The sequence below is a fragment of the Eptesicus fuscus genome, chromosome 16 (assembly GCF_027574615.1).
Source record: "Eptesicus fuscus isolate TK198812 chromosome 16, DD_ASM_mEF_20220401, whole genome shotgun sequence".
NCBI classification, from domain to species: Eukaryota; Metazoa; Chordata; class Mammalia; order Chiroptera; family Vespertilionidae; genus Eptesicus; species Eptesicus fuscus.
Window position 1 is genome coordinate 1,698,683 of NC_072488.1, and position 19,041 is coordinate 1,717,723.

Consider the following 19,041-nt stretch of genomic DNA (forward strand, 5'->3'; position numbering starts at 1 on the left):
AGAACCAGTCCCAGCGTGTAATAATTACAAGAGTTTTACCAACAGGTTGGTGAAGCTTGGGGAGCTCAACAGGGTGGAGTCACATGTAGTTTCCCTGTTGGAAATGGCTACATGGCACTTCCCCCAAACCTGAATAGGATTGTTAACTGCCAGACAGCTCAGGGCATTTCATTGCCTCCTGTTGGCCAAACACCTGAACAGCTATAGGCTACTCCCCAAACTGACAATCTCTGTAAACCCTTTGATACTGTACCCTTTGAAGGGTAAATTCCCACCTTGCCTTGGGACAAATTGTGTTTAATAAAAGCTCAGGTCCTGAGACAAGGAGAGTCTTCTAGCTCCTTCATCTGGAAGCTCCTCTGACCCCCAATGCCTTTCAAAACTATCTTTCATCCAATGCCTCCTTCTTTTTTAAAAAAAATATATTTTATTGATTTTTTACAGAGAGGAAGAGAGAGGGATAGAGAGTTAGAAACATCGATGAGAGAGAATCATCGATCAGCTGCCTCCTGCACACCCCCTACTGGGGATGTGCCCGCAACCAAGGTACATGCCCTTGACCGGAATCGAACCTGGGACCCTTCAGTCCGCAGGCCGGCGCTCTATCCACTGAGCAAAACCGGTTTCGGCCAAGGCCTCCTTCTTAATCCTCTACGCGCAGCCCTTTCTCCCGAATGCTGCACCCTCTGTGAGGCTGGGGAAAGGACCCCGGTACCCCTTGTCTTGGGCACTCCGGACACTTCTCTTCTTTTATTAATATGTTTGTATTAATTTCAGAGAGAGGGAGAGGGAGAGAGGGACAGAAGCATCAGTGATGAGAGAGAATCACGGATCGGCTGCCTCCTGCACGCCCCACCCTGGGGACCAAGCCCGCACCCCAGGCCTGTGCCCTGAGCGGGAATCGGACCGTGACCTCCTGGGTCATAGGTGGACGCTCAGCCGCTGAGCCCCGCCGGCCGGGCGGCCCTCCGGACACGTTAGTGTGGCATTCTGCTGGTATCACCTGCTCAGCTAAACACCTCCCAGGAAACACACCTCCCAGGGTTTGTTCATCCAGTGCCCTGCTGGTCTCAGGCCATTGTCCCTCCGTGCCGCTAATTTCTAGAACCTCGCTGCGGGTCTGGGCATGTATCTTTGAAACGCACTATTGTTCACCGAGATGCATTCAGCGCAACCCCTGTCTCCTGGGCAACCTGGAGACGGCGCTTTGGAAACCGGCGGCTTCGCAGACGGCGGAGCCTCTCCCTCCGTCCCGGCTGCTTTCACGAGTGTAACCCGACCCGCGACGCAGTTTCCTGAAGAAAACGCAGGAAGTCAGCCTTTGTGGCTTGTGTGTGTATGCAGAGAGCTGTTTTTAAAATATATTTTTTTATTGATTTTTTACAGAAAGAAAGGGGGAGGGATAGTTAGAAACATCGATGGGAGAGAAACATCGATCAGCTGCCTCCTGCACACCCCCTACTGGGGATGTGCCCGCAACCAAGGTACATGCCCTTGACCGGAATCGAACCCGGGACCCTTCAGTCCACAGGCCAACGCTCTATCCACTGAGCCAAATCAGTTAGGGCGAGAGCTATTTTTAAAAATATATATATTTTATTGATGTCAGAAGGAGAGAGATACAGAAACATCAATGATGAGAGAGAGAAATGGATCGGCTGCCTCCTGCACGCCCCACACTGGGGATGGAGCCCGAAACCCGGGCGTGTGCAAGGAATCGAACCGTGACCTCCTGGTCCATAGATGGACACTCAATCCGAGCCCCGCGGGCCGGGCGAACGCGCTTCCGTTAACACGCATGCACCGAGCGACCTGGATACATCTAACGCCTGTCAGCTGCCGCTCTGGCCTTGCACGAGCACCCGCGTGGCACAGGGAACCTTTAAACACGAGAAGGTTCCGATGGGATAACAAATTAAACAGAGCATGTTCATGTGTGCGGTGCCCGGACAGGAGCAAGGCAAGCCGGCCGGAGGCCCGGGCCTGTGGGAAGTGCCGTCCATCTGGCGGGCGTTTGGGGGGGGGGGTTCCCTGGCTTCCTCACTCCGCACGACACTGGCCGCCCCCGGAGGACCCGCTGACGGCACCTGCTGATGGCCAAGGCCAAGCCTCCCTGGACGGGCGGGGGGCAGGGCCACGGAGCACGTGGGGGCAGAGCCCCAAGGAGCCTTTGAGGCCCCGCGGAGGGGAGGGCAGAGCCCGGCAGCCTGCTCTCGGCGGATAAAGACAGTTCCTCTTCGGAGGTCCCGATAACACGCCGGCAGAGCGTCTCGCCATGCCCTTCACAGCCACCGTGATAACCACGCAGCGAGAACACGGCCCTCAGCATCTCCACCTCCTGTGACGCATCAGCTCCGCCCGCATCCCCGACGCTCTGCACAGCGTGCAGGACCGGAGTCCCCGGGAGACCTGCTGCCGCCCTCCGTCTGCCTCGGCCGGCCTGCCTCTGGGGGCCCCGCAGCGGCCCGGGCACAGCAGCGCCCAGCGGAGGGCATGGGGGGCGGGCAGCGCCCAACCGGAGGGCAGGGGGGCGGGCAGAGTCCAGCCAGAGGGCAGGGGGGCGGGCAGAGTCCAGCCGGAGGGCAGGGGGGCGGGCAGAGTCCAGCCGGAGGGCAGGGAGGCGGGCAGAGTCCAGCCAGAGGGCAGGGGGGTGGGCAGAGTCCAGCCGGAGGGCAGGGGGGCGGGCAGAGTCCAGCCGGAGGGCAGGGGGGCGGGCAGAGTCCAGCCGGAGGGCAGGGGGGCGGGCAGAGTCCAGCCGGAGGGCAGGGGGGCGGGCAGCGCCCAGCCGGAGGGCAGGGGGGCGGGCAGAGTCCAGCCGGAGGGCAGGGGGGCGGGCAGCGCCCAGCCGGAGGGCAGGGGGGCGGGCAGCGCCCAGCCGGAGGGCAGGGGGGCGGGCAGCGCCCAGCCGGAGGGCAGGGGGGCGGGCAGCGCCCAGCCGGAGGGCAGGGGGGCGGGCAGCGCCCAGCCGGAGGGCAGGGGGGCGGGCAGAGTCCAGCCGGAGGGCAGGGGGGCGGGCAGCGCCCAGCCGGAGGGCAGGGGGGCGGGCAGAGTCCAGCCGGAGGGCAGGGGGGCGGGCAGCGCCCAGCCGGAGGGCAGGGGGGCGGGCACGGAGCTGGGACAGGAAGCGCCTTCGCAGAGGAGCCCACCGTCTCGAGCCCAGGGCATGTGACGCCAGGGAAGGATGGTGAAGAAGTGACGTGTCCCGGACAAAGGTCCCCGAGGGTCCCCGGGGCATCGGTCCCCCTCAGGAGCCCGTCACTCCCGCCGCCGCGCCCACTCCTCGCGCCCGTCCTTGTGGAAACGTTGGGAACTCACATGAAACTGCGGCCCCGTCCTCTGTCCTGCGAGCCCAGCGCCCACCGGGCACACAGACGCCAACCCTGCGAGGGGCCACCCCGGGCGACGGGAGACTGCCCCGTTAGCACACCCACAGGACCGACGGGCTCTCACCGGCTCCGCCCCCCCCCCTGCACGCCCTCCTAATGCCACCCACAACCCTGAGGCAGGGCCCACCGTCAGCCCATTTCACAGACCAGGAAACTGAGGTTTACAAGAGGTAGGTCAACGTGAAGACTGCACAGCTAACAGGTGGCGACGGGAACCTGAGGCCGCCTACGCTCTCCGTCACATTAGCCCCCCGCCCCCTCCCCCGCACTCTCACCAGGGGGCCCCCGCCTGAGGGATGGACGTAAGAGGCCCCTGGTCTTCCAGGCCTCCCGGCTCGCAGGGAGACGGACGGTCAGGTCGGCAGAAGCTAAGAGCCCAGGGCCCAGGGCGGGCGAGGGGCGCTCACACTGGTTCCTGGAGCTGGAAGGACTCACATCGGACAAGGGGCCGAGGAGAGACCCCAAACCAGCCCATGAAGTCCTTCCCCAGAAACAGCGGCGCGGGCGATGCTGGGCGCGGCTCTGCCGAGGAGAAGCTGGGGGTCCCGGCAGGACCGGCCGTGGGACAGACGTGCCCGGGGGCGCAGGTCAGAGGCTGCCCGGACCCCAGCCCCCCAACCCCCAACCGGGGCTGAAGTGCCCACGTGCACTCGCCCCAAGTGCGAGCGTATCTGAGGCACAAACAGAGGCTCGAAGGGGAGAGCGAGCGACGGGAAAGGGGGGGCAGATGGTCACAAGCTGGGTCACGGGGGGCTGCGGGCCCGGGGAGGGGTGCAGGGCACTCCAGGCCGAGGGGCAGCTGGACCAAAGGCCTGGAGAGAGAAGTGCGGGACGGAGTGGAGGGAGCTCTGAGCTCCGACTCCAGCTGCCGCACCTCTGCCCATGCTCTGGGCAGCTGCTGCCCCGTCCGTCCGTCCGTCCGTCCGTCCATCCGTCCGTCCGTCCACCTGAGGGGGCGTGTGAGGCGGCACCAGGGGGTGGGAGGTCTCCATAGCAACAAGGGGCTGGCAGCCACCCTTGGAGGTTCGAGGCCTCCCCTTAGGCCGGGAGTCGCATCGGGAACGGCCTCCGCGGGTGGGAACGGCCTCACGTTCAGACTTCCGACCTCTCCCACCACGAGGTCGCACGCAGTCCCCGGGGGCGCGGGGACGGGACTGGACGGAGGCGTGGACTTCGTTCCACTCCGAGCGGGTCCTCCTTCAGGGCCGGCCGCCGGAGGCGCCAGCAACGCCATTTCCCCCAAACCTTGTGGTACCTTTGTCAAGAGCACAATTCGGCTGCGTGCGTTTTTGAGGGTCCACGTTAATTGCTTCCATGCACACATGTAAGAAATACATCAGATTTGTATGGCTCTTCAATAGCGGGAGAGCCTTGGCACATGATGGGGGCGGGGGGCGGGGGGAACGGAGCCTGGTCCAACAGGCAGGTCCCTGGCCCTTGCTCAGTAGGTCTGCGTGGAGAACATGTATTTATATTTATGTTTGTTATTTAAAAATATTTTTACTGATTTCAGAGAGGCAGGGAGAGGGAGAGAGAGGCATCAGCAATGACAGAGAGTCATGGACCGGCTGCCTCCTGCACGCCCCACGCAGGGGACCGAGCCCACAGCCCGGGCCTGTGCCCCGACCGGGAATCAGACCCTGACCTCCTGGTTCCTAGGTCAACGCTCAACCCCTGAGCCACGCCGGCTGAGTGAGAACATGTTTTTTTTTAAATATATATATATAATTTATTGCTTTTTTTACAGAGAGGAAGGGAGAGGGGTAGAGAGTTAGAAACATCGATGAGAGAGAAACATCGATCAGCTGCCTCCTGCACGCCTCCTACTGGGGATGTGCCCGCAACCAAGGTACATGCCCTCGACCGGAATCGAACCTGGGACCCTTCAGTCCGCAGGCCGACGCTCTATCCACTGACCCACACCGGTCAAGGCGCGAACATGTGTTTTTAACAACAATCCAGGTGGTTTGGGGACAGGTGGCTGCAGACACGCCTTTCAGAGACACGGGGACTGGTCAGCACGGCTCCCACGCTGGGAAATGGACGGGAACGGGACCCGCCCACGGGCATCGCGGTTCCGTCGCAGGGGAGGCTGAGAGGGCGAGGGGGGCCGCACCGACGGCGGCTGCCGTGGCAGCATCGGGCAGAGAACCGAGGAGCACCAGCTCGCACATCGGTAGTCACGATCCCAGGGGTCTGAACGCCCCCAGATCCACTCCCCACTTTACGGCGCCCCAAAGCTCCGCCTGCCCTCTGAGGGGGGCCCCGAAGGAGGATGGGAAGGGGTGCTCATCTCCCTCCGTCTCCCTCCCTCAAGCCCCCCGCAGGCAGCCCTGCACCCCGTGGGGCTGGCACTCCCCGTGGGAGACGGTTCACTCCTTGCTGACCCCTAACCGCCACAGCTCAGTACTGAGTGGTTCCTAAGGTCTCCTGGTCACCTAGTCCCGTGGTCGGCAAACCGCGGCTCTCGAGCCACATGCGGCTCTCTGGCCCCTTGAGTGTGGCTCTTCCACAAAACACCACGGCCTGGGCGAGTCTGTTGTGAAGAAGTGGCGTTAGGAGAAGTTTAAGTTTAAAAAATGTGGCTCTCAGAAGAAATGTCCATCGTTGTCCTGTTGATGTTTGGCTCTGTGGACTGATGAGTTTGCCGACCACGGCCCCAATCCAACCCGCCTCCCGCCGGAACCCGGACGGACGCACAGAATAGACTCCGATGAGAAGCAGCCGCCGGGACGGCGCGCAGGGAGGCCAGAGGCCGGGGCGCGGCGGGAAGCGTGGTCAGGACTGTGACCAGCCAGGGAGCGGGCACCCCCGCGCCCGTGAGCGCTCCCAGCTGTGGCTCTCCCTCCCCCCCCTCACCACCCCCCCTTCCCTTCCCGCACCCCCTTCCCCTTCCCACACCCACACGTCTACCACGGCACGGTGCCTGGCTTCACCCAGGTCACCCCCAAATCGTCAGATCACCCCTGTGCCCAGGCCCCGCTCATGGCTTATCTGACTGTAAAGAAATCCTGCCACGTCCTGTGGCTGTGGGACCCCACCTGTTACACCGACCGCAGGCAGGAGCCCTCGAAAGCCAGCCCTGAGAAACCCCAATAACCAGAGACTGGTGAGGCCGCGGTAACGTAGGGAGTGTTTTTAAAGCGAGGGCGTTTTAAAGAGGAAGGGAGAGGGGGAGAGAGATAGAAACATCAGTGATGAGAGAGCATCATGGATCGGCTGCCTCCTGCACGCCTGTCAGGAGCCAAGAGTCGGTCAAAGGATTAGCTCTGACCTTCAGTAAGTTACTGAAACTCGGCCCACCTCCTCCTGCCTGAGGACAAAGCATTTCTTCTGTAGCCGCCCTTCAACCGCCACACCCTTTATCTATAGTTACGACTTTAGCCGATTATCTAGGTCAGCCCCCACCCCTCCTAGGCATCCACCCTTCTAGAAACCACATATAAGGAACGCTGTAAAAATAAAATTTTGAGGCTTGATCAGAAACCCCTTTGTCTTGCCTCCATTCTTTGCGTCCCTTGTCTGTCTCTCATTCTCTTAGGTGCGCCGCCTCGGTACCCCCGTTAGAAGACCCCGCAGGTCGGGGAAACACGCCCCCCACTGGGGATCGAGCCCGCAACCTGGGCCTGTGCCCTGACCGGGAATCAACTGTGACCTCCTGGTTCCTGGATCGACGCTCACCCCCTGAGCCATGACGGCCGGGTTCTTTTTTTTTTTTTAATAAAGGATTTTTAAAAAATATTTTTATTGCTTTTTAGAGAGAGGAAGGGAGAGGGAGAGAGAGAGAGAAACATCGATGGGAGAAAAACACCAGTGGGCTGCCTCCTGCACGCCCCTACCAGGACTGAGCCATCACCCTGGGCGTGGGGCTGACTGGTCCGGGGGACGGCACTCCATCCGCCCAGCACCCCAGCCGCTAACAGCCTTCCCGGCAAAGGCTCCGTCCTGAGAGCGTCCCCCATCCCGTCCGCCGTCACCCGCGGCGGCCGCAGCACGGAGCCGGAGGCTGTTTCCAACCACCTCCTCCTGTCTCCACAGACGCAGGGACGTACACAGAAGAGGCCCATCGCAAACGGACCCGCACGGAAACGGGGCTTCTTCAGGGGCCTCTGCACGCCTCTGACATGCACACGCCATTCCGTCCCAACCACGGCAACCGGCGGGGCCGTGGGCGGCAAGTCCTATCCCCGCCTTCCCCTTCGAAAGGACACGGGCACCCCAGGTCCACAGCAATGGCCCGCCGCAGTCACTGGCCGCACGGTAAGACCATAAAGTAAAACTGGCCTTTCACTCAAGGTCAAATACATATATATATTTTTTTCTTTTTTTCCTTGAAGCTAAATACTTCACGCCTTGGATTTTATCTGATTTCACAAGGTGCTGTGAGGATTCCACTCGGTGACATAATGCAAGTGAAAGAAACGTGTCAGCCTGAGGAGTTACCCATGGAAATCACTGCCCGAGCTGCGGGGCCTTGCACCCCACAGCAGGCTGTCCCTGCACCTTCCCCTCCCTCCTCCGACCCTGTCAGATACCGGGGTCTCCCTCTCGCCCCCCGTCCCGAACACAGTGACCCTGTCCCCGCACAGGACTGGTCCGCGAGCCCGTATCGTCCCTCCCCGGCCCTCTGCCAGGCACGTCACGCTGGACGTCACGTCACCGGGGAAATGGGCTCCCGTGTCACCGTGACGGCAGCATCATGGGAAACGAGGGAAAAGAAGGAGGAGACCATGTTTCTTGACAGACGTTCCTTAACGGGCGTCAACCAGACCGAGTGTGTCATCGCACAACACGTACGAGTGACGGATCAGCAGGCCGAGGGCCTGAAACCAGTATGATGTCACATTGTCCACGGTCACCCCATTGTTCCGGGCCACCCCCACGCACACGGGCTCCGTCGGCGGGTGCTTCAGAGCGTGTCCTCGCGTGAAGGCAGCCTGCCGTGTCCTGCGTGGGCCTCGCCTGGGGTCTCTGCACTGCGGGCTTTGCAATGGGAAAAGAGCGAATCCATCCCGTCTTTCAAAACCCTGCCCCCCCCCCCCAAAAAAAAAAGGTAGAGAGAGAGAGAGGGAGGCAGGGAGGCAGGGAGGGAGGAGAGGGTAGAGAGCAGGCTCAGTAACTCGGAGACGTGGGCCCGTCCAATGCAATAGGACAAATATGCTGAGGTTACGAAAACAGGAGGAAAACTAGGTCCATCCGGGGCGTGCGGTGATCCTCCTTCGCTTGTGCCCGCCCTTTGGGGTCTTGTGAAAACTGGCCACATCAGCAACTAAAGAGCCCAGTTAGGTTTGCTGGTGTCGGATGTCTTCTCCGGCACCTTCCCCCTTTGTCTGAGACACGGCTCTCCCTTGGCCCAAACCCTCCTCAGACCCCCCCCCCCCCCCCCCCCCGCCCTTCCATGCTGACCCCGCCCCCCCCTTCCGTGCTGACCGCCCTAGAAATAACGCCCTCTGGAATGCAAGGCCTCGGGGCAGCAATGTCCTATTTTATTTTATTTTTTAAATATTTTATTGATTTTTTACAGAGAGGGGGAGAGGGATAGAGAGTTAGAAACATCGATGAGAGAGAAACATCCATCAGCTGCCTCCTGTACGCCCCCCACTGGGGATGTGCCCGCAACCAGGGTACCTGCCCTTGACCGGAATCGAACCCGGGACCCTTCAGTCCGCAGGCCGACGCTCTATCCACTGAGCCAAACCGGTTGGGGCGGAAATGCCGTCCTATTTTAAAGCGTCCCTCCCTGGATACCAGCTTTTTATTTAAATCAGGGCCCGCTGAACAAATGCGATGGCTGCCCCAAGGGCACCCTGGCGTTCCAGGCAGATTCCTCACCCAGGGTCTCCGTGGGGTGGGGTCTTTCGCTCCTTCTCCTCGCCTGACCTCCTATCACACATTCATTTCCTCCTTCCTCTCTGCCCTGCCGGCCGGTCCGCTCTTACACAGGGTGGGGCAGAAGTCAGTTGACAGTTGTGAGTAGGCAAAACCCAGAGCTTATCCTTGTATTATTACGGATCAATCACTGCATTCTTTCACAAATGAACCACTGCTAACCTGCTTCCGCCCCACGCTGTATTCCAGGCGTCCCATTAATTTCATCACGTCATAGACTGCACACTCTAGTATAAAAGTTGAACTATTTTTCTGGCCCTTTCTCTTCCTCTGAGATCAAACAACCGCTTTTATAATCTCCTAAATTTCCAAACACTGTTAATTAGTTCATACCAAATTAACATACTAACAGGTTCTATTTTTACACGTCGTATTTCCTGATTTAGTCCTTTTCCTGTCAAATCACATGGTTTGGTTACAACCCGTTCTTAAGCTTTCTCTAACGTGGACTCAGTTATTTACGTATTACAAAAAGTTACTTTCTATTTTGCTCAATTTTAAAACAATGGCTAAATGACTATTTATCCATGCAATTTTACAATTAGAGTTTTTCGTCATCCCAAGAGTTTTATTTTTAAAAAGTCAACTCTTCGGCCCTGGCAACGATTTATTATCACTATATAAAAAGTGAAGGTCTTCGTTGGCATTAATTCAATATTATTAAGACTTGCTTTAAAAAAAAAAAAAAGAAAACATTTAAAAAATGGGCAGAGGACCTAAATACACACTTCCCCAAAGAGGACATACAGATGGCCAACAGACTTAGGAAAAGATACTCAACATCCCTAATCACCAGAGAAATGCAAATTAAAACCACAACGAGATGCCAGCTCACAGAACGGCTACCACCAGTAAGTCCACAAACAAGAACCGAGGAGGATGCGGAGAAAAGAGAAGCCCCGTGCACTGTTGGAGGGAATGCAGATGGGTGCAGCCGCTGTGGAAGACGGTATGGATCTCCTCAGAAAATTAAAAAAATGGAACTGCCTTAGGACCCAGCGGTCCCACTAATCCAAAAAGAATACGTGGGCCCCTATGTTCCTTTCGGCATTAATGTACAATAATCCAGATCTGGAAGCGGCCCAATCAGTAGGTGAGTGGGTAAGAGCGCTGTGGTTGGTGCATGTACCCCATGGGATACTACGTGGCCACAAAAAGAATGGAATCTTACCATTTGCATCAGGATGGGTGGGCCTAGAGAGCATTATGCTAAGTGAAATAAGTCAGTCAGAGAAAGACACACGCCATAGGATTTCGCTTATGTGTGAAATCTAAAAAGAAACAAACAAAATAAATGAACGAAACAGAAACAGACCCATGGATACAGGAAACAGACGGACGGTTGCCAGAGGGGAGGGGCTTGGGGGCTGGGTGAAGGGATTTAGAAGTACCATTTGGTAGCCACAGAATAGCCATGGGGATGTAAAGTACAGCACAGGGAATAGCTATCTATATAAAAGCCTACGCGACCCTTCGACCGTTCGACCGGTAGCTATGACGCGCACTGACCACCAGGGGGCAGGCGCTCGATGCACAGGCATGGAAACATGGAACAGACTGATGAATCTCAGAGGGACGAGGGGACAGGGGAGGGCTGGAAGACATTGACCAAGGATCTTATATGCATACTAGAGGCCTGGTGCATGGATGCATGCACCGGTGGGGTCCCTCGGCCGGGCCTGCGGGGATCGGGCCAAAACCGGCAGTCCGATACCCCCCGAGGGGTCCTGGATTGCGGGAGGGCGCAGGCCAGGCCGAGGGACCCCCACCGGTGCACGCATTCGTGCACCGGGCCTCTGTTGTAATAACTATGGATGGTGCCAGGTGGGAGCTGGAAATAGCAGGGGATCATCCTGTAAAGTACACGAGTATCTCACCACCATGCTGCACGCCGGAAACTAATACAAAATAATATTGGGGGGGGGGGGAGACTTGCATAGGAAAAACCACTCAAAACCCTATACAAATGGCTCCACACATGCAGAGGGCTGTCCAAAGGACCCAACCAGGGCTGTGGATAATGAAGAAGGAAGGTCAGCGTCTTCGTCCCTCCGCCTCCCCGGCTCCCCCTGCTTCTCTCAGGACTGAGGGAACTCGCTCTGGGCTGCTGAGATGGTTAAAGGCGTTCATTAATATTAAATCGCCTTTCAAAGATAAGCTTCATATAAATTTAAAGGTGTTAGCCGAGTAAGGAAAAATTTCATCAGGTCATGGGGAAAGAGAGACAGAGAGGATGTGAATATACCTTCCTCCCTAAAATAAACCTTGCTCCTCATCAGCAAAAAAAAAAAAAAAAATGTTTGACCTGGTATCCGCCCTGCATTTGCTGATATACCAGCAGCAGCCTACTTAGCCGGGCGCGGCGTGTAACGCAGGGAGAGGTCAGCGCTGTGCTCGGTTCAGCGCGCAGCCTCCTCCCCGGGAAACCTTACGTGCGGACCCGCGTGTCCACAAACAGAGACCACGACCGTGTCACAGCACAAGGCTACTTTCACGTCTGGCACTTTAATCTGCTGGCAGGAGACACATGGTAACTGTTCAGGACGTGCGCGGGGCAGGCAGTTTGCTAGGAACCAAAAGTTACCACTCGAATGCAAGAACTCAGATAGGACTGAAATTGAGGTAAAGAATTCAGATTCGAACATAAGGTAGAGTTTTTTTATACTCGGACACACTGAGTATATTTAAACACACACACACACACACACACACACAGCCCTGGCCAGTTTGGCTCACTGGACAGAGCGTCGGCCTGCAGACCGAAGGGCCCCGGGGTTAGATTCCGGTCAAGGGCACGTACCTCGGTGGCAGGCTCCTCCCCAGCCCTGGCCCTGGTCTGGGCTCGTGCAGGAGGCAACCAATCGATGTTTCTCTCAGATCGAGGTTTCTCTCTGTCTTTCCCTCTCTCTTCCACTCTCCCTAAAAAAAATCAATGGGAAAATATCCTCGGGTGAGGATCACACACACACACACGCACACACACGCACACGCACACGCACACACAGTAGAGCACAAAGCCTTCGTGTCACCAGGCCAGGCACAGGAGCGGCCCCCATCCCGCTGCCATGAAACGGAGCGGGGTACAGAGGAATCCTGTATTGTAAGTGGGATCCCCAATGACGTCCATGACAGCCACACATTCAAGGGGACAGTGGGCCCAGGTCCCCTGCAAAACGCGAGCACTTACGGAGCAAGTCCATGGAAATAACTTTCAGCCCCATTTCCAGTTTCTTACCTTAAGCTCGGGGCTTAGAGCCACTCCTGGTCCCTCCCCATCAGCCACTTCCCTAAATGTCACCCTGACCCAACGCCCCCCCCCCACCTGCTTTTCGGGGTGACGGCGCCCCTCCCAGCGCCGTTTGTGCACGCGGATCCTGAGGCCTGTCGTGCCCACTCGAGGGGTGGCCGCTCCATGCCACCGTCCCCCCAGGCCTCGGGGGCGGGAGACAGGGGGGCGGGGGGGCTGGCTCCTGCTGGCTACAAGGTTGCAACTTTCTCGCCCAGAAACCCGGGATGATGAACTCGCTGTGACTTTTCTCCGTAACCTCCGCCTTCCCCCAGCGGCGGCCTCGCTCCTAAATGGGCCCCCGCCACGGCAGCCTGTCCCCCCGGAGCGCAGGTCGCTGCCCCCCGCGCCCCGGTCCCCGCCGCGGCACACGCGCCCACCAGCTCCCTCTCCACCCAGGCGCATCCACCCTCTTCCCCGTGGGGCGGTGAGTGCCCCGCGCTCGGGCAGGGACACCCGGGCTTCCGCCCTGTCTACCCCCGTGCCCACCGCCCTGGAAGGGGCTGCCGGGCTCCGGGTCGCCGGCCGCCCGGGCTCGCACGCCCCGGGTCCGGGCGCCGCCGGGCAGGGCGCAGGGCCAAGCAGGCACGCGCGCACGTCGGTGCCCCCCCGCCCGGCGGCCCCGGCACGGGCACGGGCCGGGTGGGGGCTGGGTGGGCACGCCGGGGAGGGGCGGCCGGTGCCAGGCGGCCGGCGGACAATGCCCGGCGAGCCGCCCGCTCCCGGCCGTGCAGCCCCCGCCCCAGCCGGCGCCCTGGGTCCCGGGCGCGCGCGGAGGGGACGCGGCCGGAGGGGGCGGCGCGGGCGGGGCCCGGGCCCGCGGTACCTGGTCGATGGGCAGCCGCACGGCGTCGCTGAGGGGCTGCAGCAGGGTGGAGCCCGTGGTGCTGGTGGTGGCCATGCCGGCCCGGCCCTGCCCGCCCGCCGCGCTCGGCCGCCCGCGCTCTGCCCGGCGACGCCGAGGATGGGGATGCAGCCGGCGAGCCTGCCCCCTGGCCGCCCGCGGTCGGGGCGGCGCGGGGCGGGGCCGGGGAGGGGCCGGGGGCGGCGACCGGCTGGGCCCTCCCCCCCGCGCCGAGCCCGCGTCCCGGACCGCCCCCCGCGCCCCCGCGCCCCGCCCCCGCGCCCCCGTCCGCCCGCGCGCGCCCCGCCCCCGACTCCCCGCCGCGGCCGGCGCCCCCTCCCCACCTCGCGCGCCCTCGCGCCAGACAGCCCCGCGGCCCAATCGGGGCGCAGCGCCCCGACAGCGGTGGCCAATCAGAGGGCGCCGGCCCGCCACGCTCGCTCCCGCCGGCCCGGGCGGAGGGGCAGGGGGCGGCCGGGCTGGGGCCGCGGCCCGGGGAGGGGGTGCGTGCTGCTCTGCCCCCCCCACCCCCGTGTCTCCGCCCCGAGGGTCCGCGCCACCCTCGCCTCCCCGGGAGGGACGGGGGACAACAAAGGGAGCCGGGGCCGCCAGACAAAGGGCCGACGTGCGGGGCGCCGGGGCCGGGAGGGGGGCCCGGACCACAAAGCGGCCGCGACCCGAAGCCCCTTTGTCCGCGGGACGCTGTGCCGCCGCCCCCGCTGGAGGCAGCTCGGCTGCGTGTGCCTCCCGCTCACCTTCACGCGCCCCGGCCTCCAGGGGCGAGCGGCTCCGGGGGACACAGCCTCCCCCTCCCTGCGGGGACCCGCGTTCCGCCCGGAGGAACGCTGTGTCTGCGCATCCGTCCGCCCCACGCGCCCACCCAGGTCCCGCGCGGGGCGGTGTGCGCGCACCCTGTCCGCCTGCGGCCGTGCCCCTTGTCCGATGCACCTGCCCAAACTCCGACCGCTGACCGGTGTCCCGTGCTCCCGAGGAGGAGGGCGCTGGGGGCGGGGGCTCCGGTGAGCAGCCTGGGCTCTGGGCAGGGATCGGTGACAGGAGAGAGCGTTGGGCCACAGCCTTCATGCTTGGACGCTGGGGTCAAGGTGAGCCAACAGGTCATCCCCGCCGCCCCCCGGAGACGGGGCTGTCACCACCCCGACCCGGCCAAGCGATGGAGGCACAGAAGCGGCTAGGAACTCGCCCAGGACAGCACAGCTGAGGAACAGAGACAGGATGACAGCGAGGCTTCCGCCCTCCGTTCCCCTCCTCTCCCTGCAACCCAAACCCCGTCCAGAAACCCTCCTGGGGACCAGGTGCCAGCCTGGCCGGTGGGCAGCACCGGTGGCAATACCGGAGCTCCAGCCGGCTCCTCTGGGCCTCGGTGTCCCAGCTCAGCCCCCTCCTGCCCAACAGTCTTGGGTCGGTTGGTTAACTTACCGCCTCGTCGGGACCCTCGCTGGGTAAAGGGTAGAAGGCAGATCCCCAAACCAGAGCCTCGAGCTCCGGCGGGAGGAGTTGTGGTTGATTTTACTATTGGAGCATAATAATGGCATAAATTATATTTCATAAATTACCATTCAAAAGAGAGCTCAGAACCGTACATGGTGAGACTTAAAATCGATTCATTACCACCCAGGAAATATAATGTGATTCTGAAAACGGGAGCTGTTTTTCTCATATTAAAAGTACTGCATCGCGTTTCCAATGAAGAAATGGAGACCCGTATTTTAAGGTGATAACTCAGGGGTGATGGCACAATTGTGATGCAGGCCTTCCGTCTAGTGTCTGCTAATTAGACCAGAAGCTTTAAGCTGTGACGAAGGGAGAAAGAATTGAACTAATTACACAGGATGCCTCCCTGTGCTATTTCAGATGACACGCACCCTGTAAAAGTGGCTCTCACATTCTGAGCTCTTTAAAAGCAAACGTGAGTACTCGGTATGTTCAAGGAACTGTATGGGGTTCTATAAAGAGTAAAGGACGTTTATCATCAAAAGAAGAAACACAAACAAGACAGAGAAAGTAAAGTGTTATCAGACTAGTATCTATCGCGCCCGGCCAGTGTGGCTCGGTGGTTGAGCGTCAACCTATGAACCAGGAGGTCACGGTTCGATCCCGGGTCAGGGCACAGGCCTGGGTTGTGGGCTCGATCCCCAGGGTGGGGCGTGCAGGAGCCAGCCAATCCATGATTCTCTCTCATCATGGATGTTTCTATCTCTCTCTCCCTCTCCCTTCCTCTCTAAAGTCAATAAAAATATTTTTTAAAGAAATATACCTCTCAGGGTGATCACTTTATAAGGTATATAAATGTCTAATCACTGTGTTGTACACCTGAAACTAATCTGACATCGTATGTCACCTGTAATTGGAAAATAAATGTTTGGAAAAAGGAAAGTACGGAATGAGGCCTTTTGTTAAATGTTAAAATCGAAAGGACATGCCCAGGAGAAAGAAACTGGTCTGGACGTCAAAAGACCTGCATTTCAGCCCCGACTTTTCCACTGGAGAGCTGTGAACTTGAGAAATCCGCTTAACTTTCCTGTGGCTGAAGTGCCCCCTTGTCAAGTATGAATAATGATAACTGCCCAGCCTCACAGGAGTACTGATTACAAGCATGACATTAATAACAACTAAGTTAAAATAATAATAATAACAATAACTAAGTTGTTTTAAAGTATGTTAGTAATATTAGTATTAGAAATAGCTAGTAGAAAGGGGATTTTGACATAGCAACCACATTTTAATAAGTCACTAACGTAGGCCAATCCTAAGAGCATTGAGCAGAGCTCACGAGTATAAAATGACTGTCTACCCGCGTGCTCATCCTCTGGCTCTCCCCTCCTAACATGGCTGTAGTAACTCACGATCGCTAACGTGAAACTGTCCCTCTGAAGCACGGTAGCCATCATCTCAGGGAGAAACGGCAGTTTTAACTTCCACGTTAACCTGCTGTTTTGGGTTCTGTACTTACTTGCTAAAACAATGGACAAGTTATTTTGATTTTCTGAACTGATGTCTGCTATCCCAATCGATTGAATACTCCATGGATGGTGGTTTGAACATCCCACTGTGATCTCACTGGTTATCGAAGCACATTCTTCTGTCCCTGGGAACTTACCTGGGAACCAGGACAGCACAATTACCCTAAATTGCCTCAGTGGCTACAGATAATGCGTTCCGGTTGACTCAGTGGTCCCGAGACCAGGACAGCACAATTATTCTAAATTGCCTCAGTGGCTCCAGATAATGTGCTTCTGTTGATTCAGTGATCCGTAGACCCAAAACTATACTTAATCTCTATAGATAACTAACTTGCTCAGTTAATTTCGCTTCTGTACCTGCTTTGTGCAAACCCGGTTCCTCATTCCAAACCCAAAGGTGTAGTCGATGCCTCTGTGATATTCTGCATATAAGCCGGACGTGGCGAGCATTTCGGGGCTGCGAGATTTGGAGCGCCGTTGCCCCTCATAGCCGCCGGCCTTTGAATAAATGACTCCATAGTTCGACTTTTTGAGGCGTCCTTTGTGAGATTCGGGGCACACTACAACACCTTCCCAACTTATTTTTAACTTTGAATAAACCACTCAGAAGGAATGAATACTCTGCCAAGTTGCTTTTGTTTCATAAAGTGAAATGTGTCATGAAATTAGTGTTCTCCGGCAATGATTTTGCCTATTCTATGCGCTTGTGTCCTGGAATGACTTTGACCGATGAAGGGCATTGAACCATCCTATGTAATAAAACCCTAATATGCAAATAGACCGAACGGTGGAACGACCGGTCGCTATGACGCGCACTGACCACCAGGGGGCAGACGCTTAACACAGGAGCTGCCCCCAACCGTTGAGCGTCTGCCCCCCAAGAGGAAGGTGACCGGGCAGCAGTGGTTTGGGGGCGGGACTGGCCAGCGGGCGGCACCAGGCTGCTAACCAAGGCGGGTGCCAGCAGGCCCCCCCCCCCAATCACCCCGCCTGCCGGTCACCACACAGATGGCCCTGATCTCTGGCCAGGCCTAGGGACCCTACCCTAGATATTGGGGACAGTCTCTTAGATTTAAAAATTAAAACCCGGCAAGGCTACTCTACCACTGAGAAAACAGGATGATGCAGCGATGACATGCATGGACTCTGGCTTGCACATTTTGTGGTCAGCCCTGATTCTGACACTTACACCTGTGTGACAACGCCAATCACTTCACTTCTCTCTGCTTCAGTTTTCCACCCATAAGACGGGGGAAATGGCACGACTGCCTCAGGAGGATCGTGTCCTGTCCTATTTTATAATCAGGGCGGAAACGTGCAGCTGCCCACACAACAGCAAGAGGCCTTTCACCTGTGTGCACAGTATGGTCACTGGTGCACGCAGCGTCCCGGATTGCAAGAGGGATGTCCGACTGCCGGTTTAGGCCCGACATCCCCCGAGGGGTCCCGGATTGCAAGAGGACGCAGGACGGATGGAGGGACCCCCATCCCCCTGCACGAATTCCGTGCACCAGGCCTCTAGTCCACATAATAAAAGCCCCAGGTGGCTGGCCATCACCCTTGAGCACTTACAGGCTAACTCTAACCTGAGACCAGACACTGAAATTCAGAAAGTCGCCCTTTAAGGCCTGACACAGCTCGGGCGGGGGGGGGGGGGGGAGGGCACCCCAAAGTAGACGGAACCAGACAGCGCACACACAGGAGGCCGCGGCAGACCTGCTCAAAGCCCCGCCTCTGCTCCTCTGGGCAACAGCACATCACGTTAACTTCCCTGTCCACATACCGGGAGACTCCAAACCGAAGTGAATCCAGTGAATCCAGTGGTCCCGTCTTCCTAAAATGGCGATTCCCCCAAATTCCTAGAACTTTCCTCTCTTCCCGAACCCACATGCGGCCTAGGTTTATTTGTCAAAGAGATGCAGACCAACCTGGTGCTGACGCATCGACTGGAGAACTGCATTGCCTCCCGATTGCCCCGCTGGCTTCAGGGCTGCCTCTAACGTGTGGCCTCTCGAGGAGGCCTGTCATTCCCGGAGGCCGGGGTGCTGCCTGGCCGTGTTCTGTCTAGGGGGCACCTTGCCTTTTCCTCGTGCGCTCATCGGGCTTTTTTCACCTTTGTAGGACCAGGTCAGTGAGAAGGACACCCGTCCCCTTAGCGCTTATGTAGTCTAAGGGAGCCACGCGAACCCCTCTGGCCTCTAGGTATAGAAAAACAAAGGGCAGCCTGGCTGGGGTGGCTCAGTGGTTGAGCGTCAACCTATAAACCAGGAGGTCACGGTTCGATCCCGGGTCAGGGCACAGGCCCTGATTGTGGGCTCGATCCCCAGGGTGGGGTGTGCAGGAGGCAACTGATCCGTGATTCTCTCTCATCATGGATGTTTCTCTCTGCCTCTCCCTTCCTCTCTGACATCAATAAAAATGTATTTAAAAAAAAGAGAGAGAGAAAAGTAAAGCACCAACTCCCGTGCGTCCACACGTTTGCATAAAGGCATTTGTGTTCAAGTTATGAAGCATCTGAAATGTAAGTCGCAGCCCCCACCCGGGCGTTTCGTCCGCCCACCTCGTCTCCTCAGTGAGCCCTGCCTCCCAGCTCAGGCGCGTCTGCTCCCTGCAATTACCAGAACGCTCCCTACCTGCCACAGGCGGCTGCCACGC

At 58.5% G+C, this 19,041-nt stretch overlaps 1 protein-coding gene across 1 annotated transcript in view; it reads right to left on the minus strand.

Annotated features, from left to right (window-relative positions):
* MBOAT2 (membrane bound O-acyltransferase domain containing 2) overlaps nt 1–13,510 on the minus strand; it is a 53,231-nt gene extending 39,721 nt beyond the window's left edge. The window contains exon 1 of the mRNA XM_054727999.1: nt 13,388–13,510. Within this exon, the coding sequence (XP_054583974.1) occupies nt 13,388–13,462 (75 nt within the window). The 5' untranslated portion in view covers nt 13,463–13,510. The remainder of the gene's footprint in view (nt 1–13,387) is intronic.
* Between the last annotated feature and the right edge of the window lie 5,531 nt (nt 13,511–19,041).